The sequence below is a fragment of the Lissotriton helveticus genome, chromosome 4_1 (assembly GCF_964261635.1).
Source record: "Lissotriton helveticus chromosome 4_1, aLisHel1.1, whole genome shotgun sequence".
Lineage (NCBI taxonomy): Eukaryota > Metazoa > Chordata > Amphibia > Caudata > Salamandridae > Lissotriton > Lissotriton helveticus.
The window spans coordinates 1472539455-1472556089 of NC_136063.1; the positions used below are offsets into that span (position 1 = coordinate 1472539455).

The 16635-nt window shown below is 49.6% G+C and overlaps 1 protein-coding gene across 1 annotated transcript in view; it reads right to left on the reverse strand.

The window, feature by feature from the left end:
- F13A1 (coagulation factor XIII A chain) overlaps window positions 1-16635 on the reverse strand; it is a 485935-nt gene that overhangs the window by 353252 nt on the left and 116048 nt on the right. The window contains exon 4 of the mRNA XM_078688057.1: window positions 15329-15580. Within this exon, the coding sequence (XP_078544183.1) occupies window positions 15329-15580 (252 nt within the window). The remainder of the gene's footprint in view (window positions 1-15328; window positions 15581-16635) is intronic.

Below are 16635 nucleotides of genomic sequence, written 5' to 3' on the forward strand. Positions count from 1 at the left end.
TGGAGGCAAGCAACAGAGGGCTCGGCGGGAACTGTGGGCCAAGAAGTCGCCATTAGTCAGAGTAAAACAATGATAACATGGCTTCCTTTAGCACCAACGAATCTTGCCTGCAACAGTCAGGGCTATTACAATTATGCGGCAGAGTTGAATAAACTATGTGGCATAACAAGGCACATTTTTTATTCTATTACTTCATTATTTTGTCATTTGTACACCTGGCAATACTGTCTGGGCAAAAGCTTCAGCTCATTAGTACTAGTTTAACAAATCAAATACATAAATAAGCAACTGAAAGATGGCCAGTTAACTTTGGCAATGGTCTTCTAGAGCGCGGCAACACATATCCCCACGTTTTTAGTAACCTTTGATCCGTTTGAGCTAGAAACATTTTATTTGTTATAATCTGCAGATTATGCAGCAGATAGCGGATTATGTGGCAAATGCGGCAAATAAACAAACAAAAAAGGCCACCAATTCAGAATCGCATAGTTCCAGTGGTCCTGCCAATAGTTCAGTGCTAGATTTAGTTTTCTAGATCGATTAGCAACTACTTCGAAGCGCTTCTGTGTGAGAAAGTGCGGCACAATATGGATAGTCGAGCAGGACCGGACTGTCCTCTTAGTGCATGGTGAGGGCCGGTAGGAATGCTGCTGCAGTCTCATGTGGCATTCAGGCTGTTACCCTACTCAGCTATGCACTTAATTTTCGTCCTCGTGCAGATGGGAGAATGAGCTGACCCCACACCATTTAACCCTGTGAACTGCATGTTGCAGCACACTGGTGACTGCAGCCAGCACCTTGGCCCAGTGAGCAATGTAAAAAGGACACTCCGCATAGAAAGGGCATTGTGACTCGGTGATTTCTGGAGTGACAATCATGGGGGCATCCCCTCAGGGTTTAGGATTAAAGGAGCCACACGTGGTTTAGAGGAACGCATTGCCCCAGCCCCACCCTCCTCCGACCTCACTCACTGCTTTCCGACCCCCCAAGTGGAGTTTCCCAGACTGAGAAATCAGAGGCATGCAAGCGTGCATTGGTGCACGGAGCTCTTTTTCACCAAGATGACGTACAGCTGTGCCCTGACCACACAAATTCTTCATTTAGGACTTGCCGCCACCTTTATGACACTTTAAAATAAAAACATGGACTGTGGTGAAAATGTGGATTTGTGCCCACCGGAGTCAAAAACCAAAGTGGATCTTACTTCAGCTTCCGTTTATGAAAACCTGTGTGATCTTGGGCAGACGCTTTACTCCTCAAGCCTGAGCCCCTTAATAGAAGTTAATGGGGGGGGTTGCATTCTCCAGATATGTTTCTTAAACCCCCACACTATTCTTATATAAAATGTTGGCATGCATTTATAACATGCAAGGACCTGCAGTTCCAGATTACAAGTATGGACCTACATTTACCAGAAGTACGTAGCACTGTTTGTTAGTTAAATAAGGAGGATTGGATACAATTCGGCATTGTGACATAGGCTGACTACTTAGCAGCTATGCACATTCTCTTAAAGTGCCTGAAATATGTCAGTTGAGAATGTATCTTCAACACACACTTTTATGAGACCCTGCCCTGTACTGTTCGTGTGCGTGGCCATTGAGCGTCGGCGGTGGCCGAACCAGATAGGTGTTGCGTTCGCATAAGGAGTGGATTATCCTCACCAGTAAAAAGTCGCCCTGCACCAGACACAGCGCTTCATCACCGGCAGGCGCTGCATGCAGGCAGTGCAGCCTAGGTACAGTGACGCCATCTCCGGCCCCATCCACAGCGTGTGACCAACGAAACTCAGAGAATCCCCGCAGTCCACAGTTCATTTGTACACGCTCAAATGAATTAACAAGATAGGGAGTGGGAGGGTAACAAGGGCAGAGGGGGAGACACGTATGGAGGTCACAACGGGAGGTAGAGACAGGGCAGAGAGAGATACACTGGTGTTCAGAAGTGGGAGAAGAAAGTGAGGGGGAGACGGAAAGTAGCATAAAGTGACATGCATGGGGGCCAGGCGTGGAGCAAGATAGCGAGGGGGAGACATAACCTAGGGGAGGGAAACGTACACACACACAGGGTCAGAAGTGGAGTGGAATAGAGGGTCTGATGGAAACCAGGGCAGCAGGAGGGAGATGTGCAAACGGGATCAGAAGTGGAACGAGACAGAGAGGGGTGAAGGAAGCAGGGCGGAGGGGAGAGCGCTACACATACAGGGGGCTCAGAAGGGGAGTGAGAGAGGCGGGGGAAACAAGGGCAGAGAGAGCGAGAAGCTGACAGGAAGGGCAGATGTGGCTTGTGAGATCAGCGAGGAGGTGCATCCAACCAAGTGGGAGAGGAAACATAACACGAGGGAGATTTAGGAGCGATGATACAGAGAGGGGTGGGGCTCGCTAATTTTGCTCTAGCGGTGTGTGATTCACGAGGCCGGTGTGCTGTGTGGACCAGTCTGTGACGAGTGTGAGCGGCTTAGAAGTGATGCCTGGCCTGGAGTCCCGCCTCCATGCGTGTGGAGCGGTGACGTGCTCTCGGGACTGTGCAGTGCTGTAAACGGAGGCCGCTGTGATTGGCATGCCCGCCGCTACCGGAGGCTGTGCTGCTGATGTCTGCTGGCAGCGCTTTGAGGATCTTGATAACTTTCCTCTTCCCGGCGACTCCTATGGCGAGGAGCCCAGCTGTGTTCTAGTGGCAATGTACTTCCACACTCGGGGACACTCGTACTCGTACTGCTGTCTCCGACCTGGCGAATCAGGCCGTGTCTGAAAGTAGTGACGTGCCCTCTCTTGCTCTACTCGAGATCTCCTAACACAAGACGATCCTCACTGGCAGACGCAGAGACTCGTTGACCACCGATGCAAAAAAATTTTTTTTTAATGGTGGCCGCAAAGCTCTGCAAATTTCGGATTCGGGGGCGTGGCTTAAAAGTGGAAAGAACAGCACAAACACGCCCCCGAATCCGAAAGAGACAGAGCTTCTTTCGAGGGACGCCTCTCTCCTCCAATGGCTGGCCTCCGTTTAGGAAGCCAGCCAATGGAGGAGAGACGGAGCAGGGAGGCGGGTTAAACTGCCCTACTGAAGATCATAAAATCTCCGACTTCTGGCTGGCAAGCCAGCCTTCGGTCCGAAACCTAAAAAGGTAAGGGGATACAGATATATAACAAAGGGTCTCCTGTTAGCTTTGAGAAAACAGATTGCTCTAAGCAACATTCATACAACTAAGTCATAGTTGGGGCCTGTTGCTGGAGAGTAGGCTGTGCCAAACAGGCACTGAAAGAAGGGATGCCGTGTTGCCATAGGGAAAATATGAACATGGCTCCAGAGCAAGAAACTCAAAAATGCACCCAACAGGCACAAGGATATCTAATACCCTATTGGTACAGATTCATTGGCACAGAAATATATATGATAGGTTACAGACAAAAGTACTAAACTCAAGGTAGACAAAAACTGCTATCAACTTAGCAAATATTTGGTAAAAGGACCCAACATGCAAGAAACAGGAATGCAGGATATCAGGATAGAGAGGAAACGCAGAATCAAGTAGAGATTGTGAGACAGGGAGAAACAGATACAGCAGAATACTGCACAAGGCAGCCCTAGAAAAGAAGGCCGCGCACTTCAAAAGCAGCAGCAGGAATCAGGATTCTTTTCAGGATCTTACAGAAATGTTCAAACATACAGGCAACTAGAGTAGAAAGAAGGGGAAACAACCATTACAACGCGGGTTTTACCTCGCATTGCTTTTACATCGCATGCATTACAACGCATGCGATGTTACAATGCGTGGTAAAACCACGCATACCATTACATCGCATGTGCTTTTACAACGTATGCGATGTAATGTGTAATGGCGGCGGCGGGGGCGGCTATCCACGTAGTTGTGAGGAAACTTAGGCTGTTTCCTCACAACGACGTGAAGCAAGCAGGAAGGAGGAAGCAGGATTCGACGGCGACGCTGGAGAGGGGGGAGGTAAGGGGGTTTGTGCATGGGGTGGGGGTTACTTTCGTAGGGTGTAGGGTAGTTTAAATGTACTGTTTTTTAAAAACGTTTTAGTGTGTGTTGTGGTGTTGTCGTGTTTGTTTAGTGTAGTGTATTAGGGAGGGTAGTGTAATGTTTATGTAGTGTAGTGATTTAGGTTTTAGGGTGGTGTAGTGTTGCAGTGTATGTTTATTGTAGTGTATTAGGGTAGTGTAGGGGTGGGAGTAGTGTGGGTAGCGTAGTAGTGTTTTAGGGTTTTTGGGTTGGGGTAGTGTAGGGGTGGGAGTAGTGTGGGTAGCGTAGTAGTGTTTTAGGGTTTAGGGTAGTGTAGGGGTGGGAGTAGTGTGGGTAGCGTAGTAGTGTTGTAGGGTTTAGCATAGTGTAGGGGTGGGAGTAGTGTGGGTAGCGTAGTAGTGTTTTAGAGTTTAGGGTAGTGTAGGGGTGGGAGTAGTGTGGGTAGCGTAGTAGTGTTTTAGGGTTTTTGGGTTGGGGTAGTGTAGGGGTGGGAGTAGTGTGGGTAGCGTGGTAGTGTTTTAGGGTTTAGGGTAGTGTAGGGGTGGGAGTAGTGTGGGTAGCGTAGTAGTGTTTTAGGGTTTTGGGTAGTGTAGGGGTGGGAGTAGTGTGGGTAGCGTAGTAGTGTTTTAGGGTTTAGGGTAGTGTAGGGGTGGGAGTAGTGTGGGTAGTGTAGTAGTGTTTTAGAGTTTATGGTAGTGTAGGGGTGGGAGTAGTGTGGGTAGCGTATTAGTGTTTTAGGGTTTAGGGTAGTGTAGGGGTGGGAGTAGTGTGGGTAGTGTAGTAGTGTGGTAGTGTTTTTGGGTTGGGATAGTGTAGGGGTGGGAGTAGTGTGGGTAGCGTAGTAGTGTTTCAGGGTTTAGGGTAGCGTAGGGGTGGGAGTAGTGTGGGTAGCGTAGTAGTGTTTTAGGGTTTAGGGTAGTGTAGGGGTGGGAGTAGTATGGGTAGTGTAGTAGTGTGGTAGTGTTTTTGGGTTGGGGTAGTGTAGGGGTGGGAGTAGTGTGGGTAGCACAGTAGTGTTGTAGGGTTTAGGGTAGTGTAGGGGTGGGAGTAGTGTGGGTAGTGTAGTAGTGTTTTAGGGTTTAGGGTAGTGTATGGGTGGGAGTAGTGTGGGTAGGGTAGTAGTGTTGTTGGGTTTAGGGTAGTATAGGGGTGGGAGTAGTGTGGGTAGCGTAGTCGTGTTTTAGGGTTTAGGGTAGTGTAGGGGTGGGAGTAGTGTGGGTAGTGTAGAGGTGTTTTTGGGTTGGGGTAGTGTAGGGGTGGGAGTTGTGAGGGTAGCAAAGTAGCGTTTTAGGGTTTTGGGTAGTGTAGGGGTGGGAGTAGTGTGGGTAGCGTAGTAGTGTTTTAGGGTTTAGGGTAGTGTAGGGGTGGGAGTAGTGTGGGTAGCATAGTAGTGTTGTATGGTTTAGGGTAGTGTAGGGGTGGGAGTAGTGTGGGTAGTGTAGTAGTGTTTTAGGGTTTAGGATAGTGTATGGGTGGGAGTAGTGTGGGTAGCGGAGTAGTGTTGTAGGGTTTAGGGTAGTGTAGGGGTGGGAGTAGTGTGGGTAGTGTAGTAGTGTTTTAGGGTTTAGGGTAGTGTAGGGGTGGGAGTAGTGTGGGTAGTGTAGAGGTGTTTTTGGGTTGGGGTAGTGTAGGGGTGAGAGTTGTGAGGGTAGCGTAGTAGTGTTTTAGGGTTTTGGGTAGTGTAGGGGTGGGAGTAGTGTGGGTAGTGTAGTAGTGTTTTAGAGTTTAGGGTAGTGTAGGGGTGGGAGTGGTGTGGGTAGCGTAGTAGTGTTTTAGGGTTTAGGGTAGTGTAGGGGTGGGAGTAGTGTGGGTAGTGTAGTAGTGTGGTAGTGTTTTTGGGTTAGGATAGTGTAGGGGTGGGAGTAGTGTGGGTAGCATAGTAGTGTTTCAGGGTTTAGGGTAGCGTAGGGGTGGGAGTAGTGTGGGTAGCGTAGTAGTGTTTTAGGGTTTAGGGTAGTGTAGGGGTGGGAGTAGTATGGGTAGTGTAGTAGTGTGGTAGTGTTTTTGGGTTGGAGTAGTGTAGGGGTGGGAGTAGTGTGGGTAGCATAGTAGTGTTGTAGGGTTTAGGGTAGTGTAGGGGTGGGAGTAGTGTGGGTAGTGTAGAGGTGTTTTTGGGTTGGGGTAGTGTAGGGGTGGGAGTAGTGTGGGTAGCGTAGTAGCGTTTTAGGCTTTAGGGTAGTGTAGGGGTGGGAGTAGTGTGGGTAGCGTAGTGTGGTGGTTTTTTTGGGTTAGGGATCGTGTAGGGGTGGGAGTAGTGTGTTGTGTAGGTGTAGGGGTAGGGTTGTCACTTACCTTGCATACTTTTACCACAAGTATAACTTTACCACGCATGCCTTTGCGTTGTAATGGCATGCGTGGTAAAGGCATACTCATGGTAAAAGTATGCGATGTAATGGAATGCGATGTCATTGACATTGCGTAGTAATACCCGTGTTGTAATGGCATGCGTGGTATTAGTATGCGATGTAATGACATACATCCGAAAGAAGTAACTTCAATACCAGTCCCACTTCCAGCTCTCTGCCTAATGGAATGCATGGTGTTTCCAGGAAGGAACAAGAGGGCAGAAGTAATCCCCGGAGTGGAACGTAGAATGACCCTGTTTTGGGGCAAGGAGCACAGCAGCAATGTTAAAGTGATAACAGTTCATTCACAGGTCATTCAAATTTAGTGAAGAGCTCTCCTCCAGCTCACAGCCTCTGGGAAGGTACACAAGGACCGGTGCAAAAGGAGTTGGGAAGTAATACCTGGAATGGAATCTGGACTGGCTTTGGTTTAAAAAAGGATCAAGATTGTGAAAGCTGCAGTTGAACATTTCTGCATGGCACAAGTTCTGAAGCAGGAAATCTTATTACATTGTTTATTGTAGAATTTTAAATGTCCTAACTACAAAGTAGTATGAATGACTTGAAAAGTAAAAAGACAGTAGTATGTGGCCTAAATCAGAAGATGAACTGTCAAACAATCAATCAATCAGGCATTTTTGAGCGCGACTGCTCACCCCTAAGGGTCTCAAGGCGCTAGGGGTGCTGGTTCCTGTCCAACAAGGAGGGGGTCTGTTGAAGAGCCAGGTTTTGAGATTTCTTGCAAAGATGGGGAGCGATGTTGTCTGTCTGAGTTGGAGCGGAAGGTTGTTCAAGTCTTTGGCAGTGAGAAAGGAGAAGGAGCGGCCTCCCGAGCTGGTCTTTCTGGTGCGGGGGACCATGGCATAGGCGAGCTGGGCTCATCGTAGGGTCCTTTGGTGTGCGTGGAATTTGAGTCGGCTGTTCAGGTATGCTTGTCTGGTGTCGTGGAGGGCCTTGTGTGCGTTGGTCAGTATCTTGAAGGTGATTAGGGCCTTGACGGGAGCCAGTGGAGTGTGCGCAGGTGCTGCGAGATGTGGCTGTGTTTTGGCAGTTTGAGGACCAGTCTTGCTGCGGTGTTCTGGATGTTCTGTAGCTTGCAGGTGAGGTTTTTGTTTATTTCGGGGTACAGTGCGTTACCGTAGTCGAGTCTGCTGGTGACCAGGGTGTGAGTGGTAGGCCTTTCTGTGTTTGAGGGGGGATCCATTTTAAGGTCTAATGAAGGAGGCGGAGGGTGTGGAAGCAGGAAGATGAGATGGAGTTGATCTGACGGTCCATTTTGAGCCCGGAGTCCAGGATGATTCCGAGGTTGTGTGCGTGGTCCGTTGGGGTTGGTGGGTTTCTGAGGGCGGGGGGCCACCAGGTGTCGCTCTAGGCATCAGGGTTTGGGCCCATGATGAGTACTTCTCTGTTGTTGGTGTTTAGTTGTAGGCAGCTGTTTTTCATCCATTTTGCGACGGCTTCCATGCCTTCTAAAAAGTTGTGTCTGGCAGTGTTGGGTTCGTTTGATAGGGAGAGGATGAGTTGGGTGTCGTCTGCGTATGACACAATGTTGAGTCCATAGGTTCTGATGATGGGGCGAGTGGAGCCATGTAGACATTGAAGAGCTTCGGGCTGAGGGAGGAGCCCTAGGTGACTCTGCAGGTGGTAGGGTCCGAGATGAAAGGGGGAGTCTGACCTGCTGCGTTCTGCCAGAGAGGAAGGAGCGGACCCAGTTGAGGGCCTTGTCCTGGATTCCATCATCGTGGAGTCTGCGTATTAGGGTGCGGTGAGAGACTGTGTCGAACGCCGCTGAGAGGTCGAGGAGGATGAGGGCTACTGTTTCTCCTTTGTCCAGTAGGGTGCGGATGTTATGTTATGTTATGTTATGTTATATTTATTTTTATATAGCGCGCGGCGACTCAAAAAGAGTATCCCGGCGCTTTAGCAGTGAGACCTACGACGAGATAACATAACACAGCAGTAAAACAAAAAGGGGGAGCTCAATAAAGAAAAAGGGGAAAAAGCCTAAAGAGTAAATAACCAGGTCTTTAGACCTTTCCTAAAAGCAAGTAGGCTGGTGGCACCCCGAAGTGTCAGCGGCAGAGAGTTCCACAGCTGTGGTGCCAACAGTCCAAAGGAGCGACCTCCAATGCGAGCTCTTTTCACACGTGGCACCACCGCCAAAAACTGTGACTCCGATCTGAGAGCGCGGGCCGGATGGTAAAAAGCCAGTCTCCTTTGGAGGTACTTCGCTCCCCCAGCATGGAGGGCTTTATAGGCCAGAGTCAGCGCTTTAAAGATGATCCGCTTGCGGATAGGCAGCCAATGTAGGGCCTGCAAGAGACCCGCAACACTGGCACGCCTATTTAAGCCATAGATGGCTCTCGCCGCAGCGTTCTGCGCAACCTGGAGCCACTGCAGCAGATACTCTGGCAGGCCCAGGTAGAGGACATTAGCGTAATCCAGCCTGGACCCGATCAAAGCCTGCACGGTCAGTCTCCGATGTTCTTCCGATAAAAGGGGTAAAAACTTCCTCAGCACCTTGAGGAGGCCAAAGCAGGTGCCCGTCACCCCAAGGATCTGGGCTCTCATCGTCAGGCCCTTGTCCATCTTGACCCCCAGGTTCTTAGCAACTAAAGATGGACGGGATGGTGGGAACATGTTGGTAGGCCACCAAGTTTGCCAGTCAGGATCCGACGCACACCCAAAGAAGAGAACTTCAGACTTCTCAGAATTGCACTTGAGGCCACTCAGATGAAACCATCTAAAGACAGCCTCAAGGCAATCCCGGATGCTCTCTCCATTAAAATCTCCTCCACTCTTACAAGAGAAGAGGAGCTGTGTGTCGTCAGCATAGGACACGATCCGGGCCCCAAAAGACTCCGCCAATGCCGCCAAAGTGGTCATAAAGATATTAAAGAGGGTCGGGCTCAAAATAGAGCCCTGCGGGACCCCGACACCCAAAGGCGGCATCACAGCAGAGTCCGGGGAGGCCCAGACCGTTTGTCAGCGGTCAGCTAGAAATGATGAAAACCAGCTGAGCACCGTCCCCCTTAGGCCAACCTCATAGAGTCTAGCGAGAAGGCCCTCATGGGGGACGGTGTCAAAGGCCGCCGACAAGTCTAACATGACCAGCATGGCCTTACCCCCAGAGTCCAGGACCCCTTTAATGTCTTCCGACACCTCCAGGAGCGCTGTCTCTGTGCTGAGGTTAGGGCGGAAGCCAGATTGAGTGGCATGCAGAATCTCGTGCATTTCCAGAAAATTGGAGAGCACCGTATGTATGTGCTTCTCCAAAATTATCATAAGAGCTGGCAGGAGAGAAATCGGTCTGTAATTGACCAATGCCTCAGGGTCGAGGCCAGGCTTCTTCAGCAGGGGAATAACCATTGCCTGCTTCCATGCTAGCGGAACCAGACCCTGGCTCAACGAGAGGTTCAAAAGTGGATTGGCCAGAGGGTTTAAAACTTCCGCCATTTTTGATAGAAACTTAGCTGGGCAGGGGTCCAAGGGCGACCCAGTTTTAAGAGTGCCCATTAGCCCTAAGGAAGCAGAGGCTGAAATGGGGGGGAAGATTGCCAGCATCGGGCCCGATGAAACCGCCGGACGCGAGCCATCCTCGGTGCAGATTGACCCTACAGGCGCCACCAGATGAAAAGAGTCCTGGATAAGCTTTATCTTGCTGGTGAAGAAGTTAGCAAGATCCGCAGCCCAGGACTTAGGGGGCATGTCTCGGGAAGCATTGGAGCGGGGAGCTGTGAATTCTCTCACTATGGAAAAGATTTCCTTACAGGAGTTGGAGGCAGCCTCTATTCTCCCAGCAAGATAAACCTTTTTACCAAGGCGAATGTCCCGCTGATATGCCTTAACCACTGTCTTATAGAACAGTTTTGCCTTAGGATCATATTGAGAGCGCCAAGCTCTTTCCGCCACCTTGCAAGACTGTCGGGCGGTCGACAATGCCGCAGTGAACCAAGGGGCCGATACCCGTTTCGGTGTTGAGCGGGGGGCCATCACTGGGGCAAGGTCATTAAGCCTGTCCAACAGCCAGACCTGCAGAGATTCAAGGTCCTTCTCCAGATCTCCTGAGAAGGGGCACGGATGATCCAGCGCAGCCTGAGCGAGCATCGCCGGGGTCACAGAATGATAGGCCCGGAGGGCACGGCACTGTTGCTGAGATACGGAATTGGCAGATCTCATTATGCCTTTAACCAAGAATTTGGCTAACCTGTGGTCTGACCTGAGCACCGGAATAATCTCCTTAACCTCCAAAGGAGATGACGAAAAGACCTGGTCAAGGGTATGTCCCTTGTCATGAGTGGGTCCCAAAAGATACGGGATCAAGCCCAAGGGGGCGGTGGCCTCCAGAAATTTGGTGGTGTCCAGGTCTAATAGGTCATCCATGCGGAAGTTGAAGTCTCCAGCGACAATACACTGTTCCGTTTTCAGAACCAGCCCTGATAGGACAGACTCGAACTCTTCAAAGAATGTTCCAGATGGACCGGGTGGTCTGTAGACTAATAGACCTTTGAAGGATTGGTGAGGAGCCAAGGTGATGGAGAAAGCAAGGGACTCAGAGCCGCGGATGTCATCTACAGGCAGAATGGAGCAGGCCACACTTTTCTTCACCACCAGAGCCACTCCCCCACCCCTGCCCTTGAGTCTGTCCTGCCTAAAGACATTATAGTCAGAAGGAATGGCGGCAGCCACATCGGGATTTGAGAATTCCCCCAGCCATGTCTCAGTTAACATGAGGCAAAGAGGCTTTTCCATGTCTAGGAGATCATAAATATCCTGCGCATGTCTAGCCACAGATCTAGTATTGAGCAGCATACAGAGATGCCCAGCGTGGTCAATCTTTTTGTTGGGGGGCAGAAACACAGCACAGCTAGGGCGCCATCCGCAACCAGGGCAACAGCACTTACCCCTATAACGACCAGGGAAAACAGTACAACAATCACCCGAAGAAGGTTGGGAAGGGCGTAATAAACGTAGCACCCATGGTGTATATCGGAGCTGAGGGGGCCCTGGAGCTAAAACGCCCAATGGCTGAGCCCAGCCCGCCGCCCCGCTCGCCACCGGGACGCTGACAGGCGCAGACGGGCTGGACTCTGGCGTGACTCCGGCGATGATCCGGCGTATCCGCTGCGCGTGACCGCTGCGCGTAAGCATGACTCCCTTATGAGGAGGCCGTCGCCTGAGCCACTAGACCGTGCAGCCCGCGCCCCTCACCCAATATGGCCGCCACAGAAGCACTGTACTCCTACAACCAGCCCACAGGAACCGGGACCCGCAAAGTGCGGTGAACTACACAATTATGGTGCAAGTAAGGGCGCTAGAAGCTAAAAACAGGGAATATGTAAATGAACAATAAAGCAAATATCAAAAAGGGTTTTTTAAAAGAACGCCGCCAAATTGCAAATACAGCGCGCGTCAGGTCAGCAGAGCGCCATGTAGCGCTCAGGTAGGTCTCGCGTCCGCTCGTACATCAGCGGAGCCAGGAATAACAAGAACGAGCCCCCTGGTTACCTCCCTTATGAGGAGGCCGTCGCCTGAGCCACTAGACCGTGCAGCCCGCGCCCCTCACCCAATATGGCCGCCACAGAAGCACTGTACTCCTACAACCAGCCCACAGGAACCGGGACCCGCAAAGCGCGGTGAACTACACAATTATGGTGCAAGTAAGGGCGCTAGAAGCTAAAAACAGGGAATATGTAAATCAACAATAAAGCAAATATCAAAAAGGGTTTTTTAAAAGAACGCCGCCAAATTGCAAATACAGCGCGCGTCAGGTCAGCAGAGCGCCATGTAGCGCTCAGGTAGGTCTCGCGTCCGCTCGTACATCAGCGGAGCCAGGAATAACAAGAACGAGCCCCCTGGTTACCTCCCTTATGAGGAGGCCGTCGCCTGAGCCACTAGACCGTGCAGCCCGCGCCCCTCACCCAATATGGCCGCCACAGAAGCACTGTACTCCTACAACCAGCCCACAGGAACCGGGACCCGCAAAGCGCGGTGAAGTACACAATTATGGTGCAAGTAAGGGCGCTAGAAGCTAAAAACAGGGAATATGTAAATGAACAATAAAGCAAATATCAAAAAGGTTTTTTTAAAAGAACGCCGCCAAATTGCAAATACAGCGCACGTCAGGTCAGCAGAGCGCCATGTAGCGCTCAGGTAGGTCTCGCGTCCGCTCGTACATCAGCGGAGCCAGGAATAACAAGAACGAGCCCCCTGGTTACCTCCCTTATGAGGAGGCCGTCGCCTGAGCCACTAGACCGTGCAGCCCGTGCCCCTCACCCAATATGGCCGCCACAGAAGCACTGTACTCCTACAACCACAACCAGCCCACAGGAACCGGGACCCGCAAAGCGCGGTGAACTACACAATTACGGTGCAAGTAAGGGCGCTAGAAGCTAAAAACAGGGAATATGTAAATGAACAATAAAGCAAATATCAAAAAGGGTTTTTTAAAAGAACGCCGCCAAATTGCAAATACAGCGCGCGTCAGGTCAGCAGAGCGCCATGTAGCGCTCAGGTAGGTCTCGCGTCCGCTCGTACATCAGTGGAGCCAGGAATAACAAGGATGTCGTCTGTTGCGGTGAGGAGGGCGGTTTCTGTACTGTGTTTTTTCTGAAGCCAGTTTGGGAGAAGTCGAGTATGTTCGATGAATGTGGCGAGTTGGCTGTAGATGGCTTTCTCGATTACTTTCACCAGGAAAGGAAGCTGGGAGATGTATCTGTAGTTTTGGGGGTTGATGGGGTCCGGCGAGGGTTTCTTCAGGAGGGGTTAACCTCGGAGTGTTTCTAGTAGTCTGGGAACATGGCGGTCGCCAGGGAGCAGTTCATGGTGTGGCGGAACATGGGTGCGATGTTGTCGGTGGCTCTGTTGATGATGTGGTGGGGTCAGGGGTCTGTGGGGGCCCCTGAGTGGATTGACTTAATTGTATTCAGTGTTTCTTCGGTGGTGAGGGCTGTCCAGTTGTAAATCGCTGGTTTCCTGGTGTTGGGGTGGCTGGTGAGGATTCAGTGTGTTGGTTGTATTTGTCAAAGTTGTCATAGATGCTCTTGATTTTGTGGTGGAAAAAGGTGCTGAGTTTGTCAAGAAGGTCTTGTGAGGGAGGGATGTCAGTGGACTTGCTAGTGGGTTGGGTGAACCCCTTGATGATGTTGAAGAGTTCTTTACTGTTGTGCACGTGGGTGGAGATTCTGTCTTCAATCGCTTTTTTCCTTGTTTCTCTGATGAGTTGGTGGTGAGCGTTGGTGGCGGCTCTGAAGTTGTTGTGGGCTTCTTTGGATTTGGTGCTCCTCAAGGTCATTTTGAGGCGACGGCAAGTGCGCCTGGACTCTCGAAGTTTGGTGGTCAACCCTCTGGCTTTCTTAGCACAGGTATTGGTGTTTTTCTTGAGGGGGGCTAAGGTGTTGGCACTGTCCGAGATCCATCTATGGAGGGTTCGAGCTGTGGTGTTGGGCTCGTCGTTTTCCACAATGGGTGGAATTGTTGAGTGAGGAGGTGAGCTGGTCGTCGGTGATTTTGGTCCAGTTTCTTCGTGGGAGCAGGTGCTGGTGTCTGCGGACGGTGGGTGTTCTGAAGGTGAAGTGGACACATTGATGGTCAGTCCATGGGAGTTCTGTGGTGTGGCTGAAGGTGATGGAGTGTCCTGTAGTGAAGAGGGGGTTGAGGGTGTGTCCTGCTGAGTGCCTGGGCTCGGTCACGATCTGGCGGAGTACAATGTTGTGGAGGTTGTCCAGGAGGGATGTGGTGTTGGGTTCTAATCGGTTATCGAGATGGAAGTTGAGGTTTCCCAGCAGGGTGAAGTTGGTGGATGCGATGGCCTGCAGGGAGATGATGTCCATGATGGAGTTAGAAAAGGGTCTGCGGGGTTCAGGGGGTCAGTAGATGTGGGTTCCTCGGAGGGTGGCAGTGGGGCTGGCCAGTATCTTGAAGTGAAGGTTTTCCATCAGGTCTGTGGGCTCGTCGGGGAGTGTGCTCAGGCAGAAGGTGGATTTGTGGACGATGGCGATTCCTCCTCCTCGGCGGGTGGGGTGGTTCTTCCTGAAGATCTTGTATCCTTGGGGGATGCAATGGCGATGTCCGGTCATGAGGTGGTGTTGGTCCAGGTTTCGGTGAAGAACGCTACGTCCGAGGTGGTGCTGTCGAGGAGGTCCCAGATTTCGGTGGCATGTTTGTGGCGGGATCGGACATGGAGGGATCTAACTGTCAATTAGAATATTTACCTCTAGACAGTAGCATACATTTATCCTTTAGCAGAGCGATGCCATAAAATCATTTAATTTTGTAAAGAACCAGGAAAAAGAACTCCAGGTACTATTTTAGGAAACAGCTAAGCAGTGTTGTAACTAAAATGCAGGGGCCAAAACTTTTATTAGGTACCTGCTACCAGTACTGCCAAATGCTATGGTTGCGAATATCAAGGTGCCCTAGTGTTGATTCCATCTCCTGCCTTTCTTCAATTACTCTACACTTTATCTCTTTATCTCAGTTTTGTAAATTCTATTTCAACCCTGCTTTCCACCTTTGTCACTGCCTTCCTATCTTTCACTTCCACATTCTTTCTCCATGTTCTTCCTATTTGTTGTTACAAAGACACAGAGGTTTTAAAAATGTACATATAGTTAATAATTATGCATTTTCAGTATCCGTGAGTATGTTTGCAAAGACACCGTGAATTGATACAAATTGTTATGTGTCTCTGTCCAATGCATAAATAATATCGATTTTTTTTGTTCAGCACAGTGTGCAGAGGAAAGGATTATTATGCCCCCTTACAGTAAAGGGAAATGTGTAACTGGCTGTAAAAATATATCGCAAGATGAATGCAATATCACTTAAACTGATGCTGAACTTTACATTCCGCGAAGAAGTACCATATACACCTGCTGTTTGGCTGCAAACATTGGGATGAGCAGAAAATTCCTGTGATCAATACAGAACCCAGGAGAAATATAAAGTACAATAGTACAGGTCACAAACACAAAGAATTCAATCATCATCGGTCACTCACCTTTACACCAGGGATTAAACAGAATGTATGTATCTGTATCAACGTTTCTGTTTGATCGGAGGATCCCGAAGGGGGTCGACACCGCGACATACATTCGGAATTTCCCCACAATGCAGTCAGGAGCCGACATGATGGAGAGGCTGACAGAATTGTGCTCAATACGCAGGAGCTTGGCTCCCCACTTGCCATCTTCGAATTCTTGAACCAGAGGGATGGGAATGTAGGTGCCTTTGCTTTGCTGAGGATATCGACCTGCAACAGACAATGAAATGTATTAATCCCAATGGACGGGATTGTTTTAATTTTAGCCGATCTCTTTACGCTGGGAAGTGGTCAAGCCCACGTAGGATCAGATGTATCAGTTTTATGCTATCTTGTATGATTAAATACAAATAATCCTCAAAAAGAGAGAAAAGAGCATAGAAGCAAAACACAGAAGGCACAGGGGCATATTATCAAGGACGGGCGATACATTATCACCACTTTTATCGGCAGGAAACTGCCGATAAAGCGGAGATAATGGGCTTGATAATATGCTCTATGAATTCCTATCTATGAGCAAGAAAGTATTTTGTGACCCTCGGTGAATACCTGTGAATGCAGCGACGGAGTCCTGTTATAGACCGCAGACCCCATCCCTGCATTCGTATTCCCTGCTTGTTGACATTTTTATTTGCCTATGGACAGGGGCACCTGTAATGTTTTTCCATAGTGACTGAATTTGCCTTTGAATGCAGTGTGCATTTTACTTTACAGGTTGCTTGGAGGTTTACCTGGCTCTTCCTGAGTAGTTGATAGCTCTACAGATAATGTATTTTTTAAAATAGTGCCTTTTCTTGCAGTTTTGCATTTTCCAAGTGCTGTTAACAATATGTGTTTGGGAGGGTATGACCTCTGAACTTTCTGGTGTTTCCTTGCTGGAGGGAGTGGTTAGCCCTGACACATGAAAATATATTTGCATATTTCTACCTTCCCGGTGCTTTGGATGCACATTTGTATATTGGTTCAGATCTGGAATTGCTGTACTGGGCACCAGGGTTTTTCCTGTGGACTGGCAGAGTGGGAGCCAGTTTTACTATTGGAGGAGGTCAATTTTGTTGCTAGGGGCTGGGCCAACCCCGTTTCTTGCCTACAAACGATGCAAAGTAAATGGATTCCTGCATTAGTCAAAACGGTGTAATTTTTTTTATGCAAAGCATTTAGGTTTATTATATTATATTTTACCATTGCATTGGATGACAATTGTTAGAAGTGATTCTAATCATAAACTTGGAAGCATTCATGCCCCTACTGCCACTTCCCTTATG